This window comes from Papio anubis, unplaced genomic scaffold, assembly GCF_008728515.1.
Source record: "Papio anubis isolate 15944 unplaced genomic scaffold, Panubis1.0 scaffold1271, whole genome shotgun sequence".
Lineage (NCBI taxonomy): Eukaryota > Metazoa > Chordata > Mammalia > Primates > Cercopithecidae > Papio > Papio anubis.
Genome location: NW_022161216.1, coordinates 10250 through 20811, shown reverse-complemented (window position 1 = coordinate 20811; position 10562 = coordinate 10250). Strand labels below are relative to the sequence as shown.

General features: G+C 38.6%; 1 gene segment (V, D, J or C); it reads left to right on the top strand.

The window, feature by feature from the left end:
- The first annotated feature begins 2611 nt into the window (after positions 1–2611).
- LOC101013712 lies at positions 2612–6731 on the top strand. The segment is given in 2 exon segments: positions 2612–3534; positions 3696–6731. Coding segments are annotated over 2 exon segments (501 nt in total).
- Positions 6732–10562: the final 3831 nt, after the last annotated feature.

Genomic DNA, 10562 nt, shown 5'->3' with positions numbered 1-10562 from the left:
AGATTTCTTTTCTCAACCCAAGAATAACTCTCTAACTCATTACAGTGTTATACTGTCTTTATAGAGCTTATCACTGTATAGAATTATCTTATTTTGTAAAAACTCATTTATTTAATTTCTTCTCCCTGCACTCTAGCCCCTTTTCTATCTCTTCACTACCATGTTCTCTATGCCTGGAACAATGCCTAGCACACTGGAGACACACTCAATATATGTTTGTTGAATGAATGCACAAAAGGTAAAATTATGTCCAGAGTCCATGCAAATCAAATATTAATATACAAGTTTAAGCTGGATTTATGTTTGTGTTATTTATCCAGAATTGTCAAGATTTCGATCCCATAACTTTCTTAATGTAATATTTAAATATGTAAGTGCTAAATAGTTGAATACTAGCTTTGGTTTATCTACATTGGTTTACTTTTACACTTTTGGGGAATTAATAAATAATCTTACTAAAAATTTTATCTATCAATCCCTCGCTTTACTCACTGGGGAGATGAGGTGGAAAAAACTTTGAGGCATTTTTCTCTGTAGTGCATGCATCTTATCTTTTATGTTGCAAAAGTTTTTCAGAGGACTCATGTATATGTATATATTTCTATGTTTTAAAAAATTCTGTGCACACACACACACTCCTTACATTAGAGTAGATATACAGGCCTACTATTTGCTCAAAACAGAGAAAGTAAATTGACCTTGTTTCCCTTTACTATCAGGGTGAGTGAATTTAGAATCCTCCCTTGATATATTAGGCTGTTAAGAATGATAAAGCTTGATATTACTAGTTGAGTTGTCCTGCGGCCAAAGTGGGGAGGAAGGAAACTAGGATCATGCACTCTTCCAGAAAGAGAATCTCACTGTTTACTTTCCCTGTAAGGCCGTATTTAGTTGCCAACAGGCTTGGCCTTTACCTCAGGTCAAATGTGTGGCTCTACCTTGTAGGAGTCTGTCCTACTATTATAGATAGAGGAATTCTCGCTGCCGTTAGACGTATGCCCTTCTTGGTCTGGACACTGCTCCTCCAAGATGTGGGTGAATTTATCAGTGGATCAGTATTCTCCCCAGAAATGAGCTCCACAGCATGTAGGCTTTCTGAGTGATTGTGGCTATGCCTTCACTTGCCTAAGATGAAGTTATCTGAATGCTGTGATCTGGAGAAGAAACTACCTTGATTAGAATGTCTTGTTTGTCTACAGCAAAGACTTAGAACCAACCCAAATGTCCATCAGTGATAGACTGGATTAAGAAAATGTGGCACATATACACCGTGGAATACTATGCAGCCATAAAAAAGTATGAGTTTATGTCCTCGACAGGGACATGAATGAGGCTTGAAACCATCATTCTCAGCAAACTATCACAAGACCAGAAAACCAAACACTGCATGTTCTCACTCGTCAGTGGGAGTTGAACAATGAGAACACATGGACACAGGGAGGGGAACATCACACACTGGGGTCTGTCGGGGGCTGGGGGACTAGGGAAGGGATAACATTAGGAGAAATACCTTATGTAGGTGACAGGTTGACGGGTGCAGCAAATCACCAGGGCATGTATATACCTATGTAACAAAACTGGACATTCTGCACATGTACCCCAGAACTTAAAGTATAATTAAAAAAAAAAAAAAAAGAATGGCTTTTTTGTCTAGCAACCATCCCTAACTCTAGTCCTCATGCTTCTGAACTAGGAGTCGTTACTGAGGCTTCCAGGATTTCCTTTACTACCCATACCTTTATCTCCTTTCCTGGGAAGGAAAGCTAGAAGTTAACCATTGAGATACTTTCTAATCCTGTTCTAATTTTTTAGAACATGATTTAAATGTATGTGGAAAGTGCTGTCCCCTGATATTACTACAAACCCCATGCTGTTTCCTTTGCTTATTTCAGTTGTTCACTGGAAAGGTTCACTTCATACACAAAATACCTAGAGGTTGAATTTATATTCTGAAAAAATTAATTAATGCTCTCTTATACTATTAAATTTTCCTTGGATGTATCTTACTTCTCCAATTATATTTTGGGCTCACAGCAAACAGGGAATGTTGCTTTGTAATTTTTTTTCTTTCTTTTCCTCTCCCGTAGATGAGGCTATAGCTTTGTAATTTTTAATTCCTCAGAGCTCCTAGGAAAATTCAAAGCACAAAAATTACTGTTTAAAAACTACATGTATATTGAATCAAACTAACATTATATCTGGACTGTGACAGAAGCAAGACAGCACGATTCTTATTTACTTTTAAACAAGTTTATTGGAGTATGTTTACATTCCATAAATTCATCCATTTTGAATGTATGGTTCAATGATTTTTAATTAATAACTGATTTATGAAACCATTACCATAATCTATTTGTAAATACTTTTCAACACTCTGGAAAGATCCCTCATGCCAAACTATAGTTAATCTCTAACCCAACTCTGGCCCCAGACAACCAGCTTATGTCTTTATAGATAATATTCCTTTTCTGAACATTTCATATAAATGGAATCACTCAATACGTAATCTTTTGTGTCTGGCTTCTTTTTCTTAAAACAGTGTTTTTGAGACTCATCTGTGTTGTAGCACATATTAGATGTTTTATTTTATTTATTTCATTTTTGCTTATTTATTTTATTTATTTATTCTTGATTTATTTTTGTTGTCAATTATCATTCATATCTTGTATGAATATGCTGCATTTTGCTTATTCATTCACCAGCTGATGGACATTTGGGTTGTTCTCATTTTTTAGCCATTATAAAGAATATCCACAAATTAGACTTCCATTATTTTTAGAGCATATCTAACATGTAAAACATTCATAGTGCATCACAAATGTAGGTGGCATATCAGATTCCAAATATTATAAAGTCTAGAGCTAGACAGATATATGTTCTAATTCTTAATATGCCACTTAGGTAATTGACCTTGAGTGAATTATTCAATCTCCTTGAGTGAATTATTCAATCTCCTTGAGCTTTGGGTTATTTTATGTTTGTAAATTGGAAACAGTAATGTCTCTATTGCGTGACTTTCTTGTTAAATAATGTAGATAAAGAAAAAGGTAGTTTAGATGTGCACACATTTATAATTTGAGGGGGATTCAAAAGTTGTTTTTCAATGTTTGAAGATTCAAAGAAAAGTGCTTTTCCTGCCACAAATTGCCATCCCACTTGTAACTCCCTCTGAATTTGAATAGTAGCGGTCCACAGTTAGGCAGCGCACTTCTGAAAGGTTGTCAATTATCTTTGTGTTCCAGACTCATGGGGGATTTCCTCAAAGTTTATGAAGTTGGCCTGAAGAAAGCAGTTACTTCGACCCCTCTTTGTGAACCACAGGAAACTGAAAATAGGGCAGAGTGTTTCAAGGACATTTATAGGAGCTGGTCTCTGATTGGCTAGGCAACCAGATGCAGAATCCTGTTTTCTGAAGCAGAATATTTCCACAGATTTTGACTGCAAAACGTTTTTCTGCTGAGGGTACGTGAGCTGGAAACATGGAGAAGAATCCTTTGGCAGCCCCATTACTAATCCTCTGGCTTCATCTTGACTGTAAGTCCAGGAGTTACAGGAGACGTTCTTAGTCTGGGGTGATGATGAGGAAAGAGGAGGATGCAGTCAGACACTCTAGGTTTTATCTGGGGGATGTGTGAAGAAAATGCAAACTCTGTAGAGAGACCTATTTCTATGTCTGACTCTTTTTAATAAAACAGGCGTGAGCAGCATCCTGAACGTGGAACAAAGTCCCCAGTCACTGCATGTTCAGGAGGGAGACAGCACCAACTTCACCTGCAGCTTCCCTTCCAGCAATTTTTATGCCTTGCACTGGTACAGATGGGAAACTGCAAAAATCCCCAAGGCCTTGTTTGTAATGACTTTAAATGGGGATGAAAAGAAGAAAGGACGAGTAAGTGTCACTCTTAATACCAAGGAGGGTTACAGCTATTTGTACATCAAAGGATCCCAGCCTGAAGACTCAGCCACATACCTCTGTGCCTTTGCACAGTGCTGTTCAGGCACCTGCAGCCCATACGCAAACCTGTGTCTGGTGTTGCACTATTACCAGCATTGGCAAAGAACCATGAGTAGGATGGAAAAGACAAATCCGTTGAATTACAGATTTTGTTTTCAAGAGGATTATGCTAACATGGAAAAATAAGCATGCTAGTGATCATAGCTAACTACCACAAGAACTAATTAAGTAAACATATTCCTTATGACAGACAGATGTCAGAGTGCTAATGAAGCGTAACACATGCCCTGGTAACTGGGCTGTTACTAAACAATACTAACCCCAGCTCCCAACAACACATTAACCACGTCATGGAGTCAGACCCATTGGCATGATTCTTTGGACTCATTGGCATGATCTCTTTTGGCATGATTCTGAAAGAACCCAATAGTTACTCAAATCTATCTAAAATAATCTGAGTAAATAACAGTAACATTTATCCCCTCATTGTTGCTATGTCCTGAAAACAAATTCTTCTATTATATTTTATCACAGCACAAATGGAGCATGTCGGCATGCCCCTTCCTCACACACCTGGCATGGAAATACACATGTTTAATACCAGAACAGGTGATGCTGCCTCCTTTAATCCATTGGGGATTTTGGTTTTGCTTTAGTTCAACTTTCCCCCTACAGGAACATTTGTATTTTTATTTCTTCTCACATGTGGCTATTTTCATCTTTAAATATCACTCATAATATTATAAAGGAGCACTGATGAAGGAGTTTCACTATTAACGTGGTCTATCCCCCAGTTGTACCACGATTATGATATTGGAAGAGTCACTGAACTCTATTATCGAAGTCTCTTCATTTGTAATTTCCAGGTGTATTCAGCAGGCTGAGTGTTTGGTGCTCTGCTCCTTTTGCAGGTTTCCAGACAACCCACCAGTTTAAGGTCCCATTGGTACTCTAGAGGCGTATAATTCCGAGCTTTCTTGGGGGTTGTTAAGATGAAGTAACTTGTTTCTGGGCTTCCTCATCTAAACGCTAGAATTTCAACTTTCTCTGAACAGCTACATTAATAATTATTTATCCAGCTCCTGTCCAGTTTCCTAATATGCTGCTATTGCACTTTCTCTCTCTTTTCTGGATTTATGTTTTTTAAAAATCTCATTGTTGTTATTATCACATATTTAGGAAAAAAGCTGATACATTTTGAGATTAATGATGGAGTGTATACAAATCTTTCAGACTGGACCCTTTTAGAGATATACACATAGAGAGAGAAATAGTTTTTCAAAATTTATTCACAAGGTGGTAATGAATCTATTTGACTATCGGATTGGAAGTGGCTAAATTTGTAATACTATTTGAACATATATGGAATCGGAAGGGTATAGCACAGGACTGAGTGCAGAGAAGCTATGGTTCATTGTACACTAGTGTTGCTGGAGAAGAACTACACAAAAGAAGACTGATCACTGTTCCAGCTGGTAGTGGAACCAGTTCCCAAACCATCTCTCCATTATTAATGGCATAAAGATCAATGGAAGAATTTCTAATATCTCCAGCAATGATCTTGAGGCTTGAACTAACTCTAAATTGGTAGAATCAAAAGGCTTGGGTAAAATAAAAGATGAATGCCTGACTGATTTGTGTGTGGCTGCAACACAATGCCTCACAGTCTCCTGCATGTCAAAGACGCATACAAATTAATTACATTCATCTATACCACACTTCAGTGTGGAATGACGCTGCTTGAAACCAGCCTATGAGTCCAGCTTCCTTGAGAACTCTGCCTGCATTAAGCCACGATGAGATAGAGATCATCCCACCCACACCATCCAGAAAAATGTAAATCTGTAGTGCACGGTCCTTACAAAAATATCCCTATCTTTATGAAAGCTGTAAGTAACCAAATAAACATGTACCAAAATTTTCAGTCTCTTTGGATTCCAAAACTGATCTGAAATTGAAAAGAATGTGTTAAATTCTGATTATTTGTAGAGACACAGACAGTCATGTTCTTGTAAATTTTGTTAGTTTAGCCACATGGAATGAGAAGAGTGAGTGAAATATAAAAATCATGTTAAATGAGAGACACAGATCTCTGTTGATTGCAGGGCCCAACCTGATCAATCAGCCACGTGCTCCTGTGCTGTGGTAGCACAGAGCTCTTGTTACCTCTGATCATTGCCACCAGGTCTTCTATGCCGGTACAGAAGCACAAGGATGGCTTTTGAAAAGAAGTTTGGTGAAACCGGCAGATGCTTCAGGTCAAGCTATTAGAGACTAGCAGAGATCAGACGGAGGAAGCAGTACATTTTTATTGTTGATTTCACAAGTTCTCAAAAAGACTATTTTTCATTGCACTCCAGAGCTTTTGTGGCTTGCTGAATAACAAACTATTCTACAACTCACTTAAGCAAGTGCCATTTTTCTATCTCATGACACTTCTGCTCCTTGTGATGTTGACTGCAGCTAGGGTCCTCTGGGGGCTTGCCTGACTAGAACCCCTGGAGCTCACTGCCGCATCTGGAGCTTTGGTGGGAATGTGGAAGGCTGGGCTCATCTCTCATCCCAACTATTCTCAGGGCTTTCATTACACATGGCCTCTGCATGTGGTCTCTCCTCAAGATCTCTATAGGGTACAACTTACCTGGTGGCTCAGGGCTTCCAATATTACAAAAGTGGAAGGTGCCAGGCATTTTTAATGTTTAGGCCAGAACTGCCACAATATTATTTCTACTGCATTCTCATGCACACATAAGAACCATGAATGTGGACGCATTTGGAAAAGTGCAAGGGCCTCTGTAAATGAGACTAAAACTAACAATGGAGCCAGCCCAGACTCAACAGAGAAGGGAACTACACAAGGGCATGAATATCGTGCTATGGATTTGGGGCACCTTGGATACTAACTCCCACAAGAGCTAATCTGGCAACATGCTCCTATGCCAGATACGTATCAGAGTCCTAATGAAACATAACACACGACCTTGATAGTCCAGTAATTGTCAAGGTCATGTCAGTTTGAACTTCCAAATACTGCTCATATCCGTTTCTTTATTTCTATATTACTTACTGGTTTCCTAATTCTGGCATTCAGCATCTCTCACTTGGATGATTGCAATGGCTTCCTAGTTGTCTTCCTGCCTCTAGTCTCAACTCTTTGAATCTAACTTCTACATGGCAACGAGAGTCATTATAAAATGTATCTCATGAGATCATTTCCTGCCTCCCTGTGGGTAGTGAGGAACCATTAGAAGTTGTAAAGTTGAAACTCTATACTAAAACATGCAAGGCTGGCCAGGCGTGGTGGCTCATATCTGTAATCCCAGCACTTCGTGAGGCCGAGGCAGGCAGATCACCTGAGGTCAGGAGTTCGAGACCAGCCTGACCAATATGGTGAAACCCTGTCTCTATTAAAAATACAAAAATTAGCCAGGCGTGGTGGCACGCTCCTGTAACCCCAGCTACTTGAGAGGCTGAGACAGGAGAATTGCTTGAACCCAGGAGGTGGAGCTTGCAGTGAGCTGAGATCATGCCACTGCACTTCAGCCTGGGTGATAGAGCAAGACTCCGTCTCAAAAAAAAAAAATATAAGGCCATCTATAGAATCCCATTTACCTTCTATTTTAATCTTCCATCCTTCTCTCATATATGTAATATATTTTTACATAATATATATTTCATATATATTTTATATGCATGTTTAAATTCTAACCCTTTATGTGAATATTAAGGGCTTTCCTAAATCTGTCCTCTTTTCCCAGAATATATTTTTCCCATTGTAATATGTACACAGGTCTACTCACCTTTTATGGCCCTATTCAGGCAGCATTTTTTATTTTTTATCTGAGATTTCATAGAACAACACTTGTAACATCTTATTATAATTTTTTTTAAATCTGATCCTCTCTTACAGTTGTTTTGACAAAAATATTTGCCACTGAGAGCTATCAGATGTTTATATTCAGTGGAAATGTTTCCTACAAGGCAATGCAGGAATTCCGTCTAAAAGTGCAGAGATTTCTTTTACTCCTTGAACCAATGCACGGCCAGCTTCCCTTCTCTTCCTTTAGTAAATTTCCACTCCCAACCATAAGATCTAGAGAGAGGCTACAAGAGAGGGCATGCTGCTAGTTGGGAAAGGGCAAGCTTGACCTGGGCGAGATTCCTCTGTCTTGGTTTATACCTCCTACGTAAACTGCACCAGTGCTAGTGCCCTGGATGAAGAGAAGAGGATTTCTAAAGCCCACACAGGTGCTCCTTCCACACTCCTTGCTCTTCTTGAATGGGGAAGGAGTGCTTATTGCCTTAAAATTGTTAACTTTGTCTTCAATTTGAGATCCAAATCCAGTATTCCTAAGGTGGAAAAAAGCATCCCAGTGGCATGCATTTCAAAAATTTATCTTAATTCACGAGATTTGTCATTTTTCAGCACATCCTAAAACTGCTTCTTGGTCTGTTTCCATTTCATGCAGTAATTCAGATTTTGATTCACTTTTTTGATTCACTTTTTACCCTACACAAATTGGTGAGATTTCCATGATTAATACATTTACATATACTAAGAGCAATAGATTTCTTGCATGGGTTGAATGATGACAGAATAATCCATGTCTAATCCTAAGAAATAGTGAATGTGGGCTTATTTGAAAAAAGGGTCTTGAAATGTAATGAGTTAAGAATCATAAGATAAGATCTACCCCTGGATTATTCAGGTAGGCCTCAATCCAATGACAGCTGTTCTTTTAAGAAACACACAGATGGGAGAAGACACATTGGTTCATGCCAATACAGCACTTTGGGAGGCGGGGGTGATGAATCACTGAGGTGGGAGTTCGAGACTAGCCTGGCCAACATAGTGAAACTCTGTCTTCACTGAAAATACAAAAATTAGCCAGGTATGGTGGTGCACATCTGTAATCACAACTACTCAGGAGGCTGAGGCAGGAGAATTGCTTGGAACCGGGAGGCGGAGGTTGCAGTGAGCCATTGCACTCCAGCCTGGGTAACAGAGTGAGACTCTGTCTCAGAAAAAAAAAAAAAAAAAGGAAACACACAGATGAGAAGGCCATCTAAAGACAGCAGTAGAGGTTGCAGTTATGCAGCCACATCCAAGGGATGCCTGGAGCCACCGGAGGCTGGAAGAGATGAGGAAGGATTCTCCCCTAGAGCGTTCAGAGGGAGCACGGCCCTGCTGACACCTTAATTTCAGACTTCTAGCCTCTAGGGCTGTAAAGAAAATAAATTTTTGTCAAGTCACCAAGTTTGTTGGCTACGACAACCCTAGGAAACTAGTATCTCCTAAAGGTACTATTTCTAAATAGCTACAACCAAACCTTGATTGTTTTTATAGAAGGGCACATGGTCAACCAATACCATTTGAATATGGTATTGAATATGGTTCAAATATTTTAATATTTTTGGAAAATTTTGAGTTTAAACTGTGACACAATATATATACAAACACACTTTTTTTGTCATTTAACGAACACCAGAGTATCCACAATTTACCAGCTATCAGAGTAGGACGTGTTGGTGAATAATAGACAAATACTTATTGAGGGCTTACCACATATCAGGTTTATACTAGTGATCCATCAGCAAACCAGAAACAAAATTCATTGTTTTCATAGACCCTACATTCTAGAGCAGCACTGTCCAATAGAATTTTCAAAGATAGCAAAAATGTTCTGCATCTGCATAGACACTAGCCACATATGAATACTCAGCACTTGAAATGTGGCTAGTGTGCATGAGAAATTAAATTTTAAATTGTATTTAATTTAAATTTAAGTATCCTCATGTGGTTTGTAGCTGCCACATAAGACAGTGCATTTCTTGAAGATGATACAGTTCACACCTTCAAGGTACAAAAAGGCTAACTCAGATAATTAATCAGTGGTTATACAGGTATAAACAGTGCGATAAGTGTGGCTGAAGTTCTGTGGGAGCCCGCAGCTTTTTTAAGTTACTTTCTGTTTTTTTCTTCCAACCTTTTCCACCACACACTGTAGATGTTTCTCAGCCAGATCAGAACAGAAAGCTACTTTATCCAAGTGTTTTGTTTATGGAAGCCTTCCTATAGAAATTGATTATCTGTTAGATAAGACTTTTTTCTAATTATATTAATGTCTTCCCTCATCACTGCTGGCATATGTAAAAGTAACATAGTGGGCTGGTAGATATGATTTCTAAATTGGATAGTTTACCAGGGAAATCTGGGTGACAAAAGAGAAATATGTATTTCTTATCTTCTGTTTTGAGGTAATGGGTTGTCTAACAATAAATCACAAGTGTCTCCCACATTTATTAAAATGTCTGTGACCTAATATGTCCCATTAACACATTTACAAGCACGTGCTACATGGCACAAGGTGATTCTTAATGACGATGGAAGCCACAAAATGGAACTTTCTCTTTTCTTTGGATGCCCTAGTTTTAAATCACAGACTCCATTTTAAGAGGCAAATTACTTCCCCTTGAACAATGTCACTATCAGTAAGCTCTTTCCTTCCAATCCTTGACACACATACATACCACCTAAATTACAAAGCAACTTTATTAAGAAAAGAATCTGTTGTCAAATGAGCAATGTTTGAGTCCAGCCACAAGG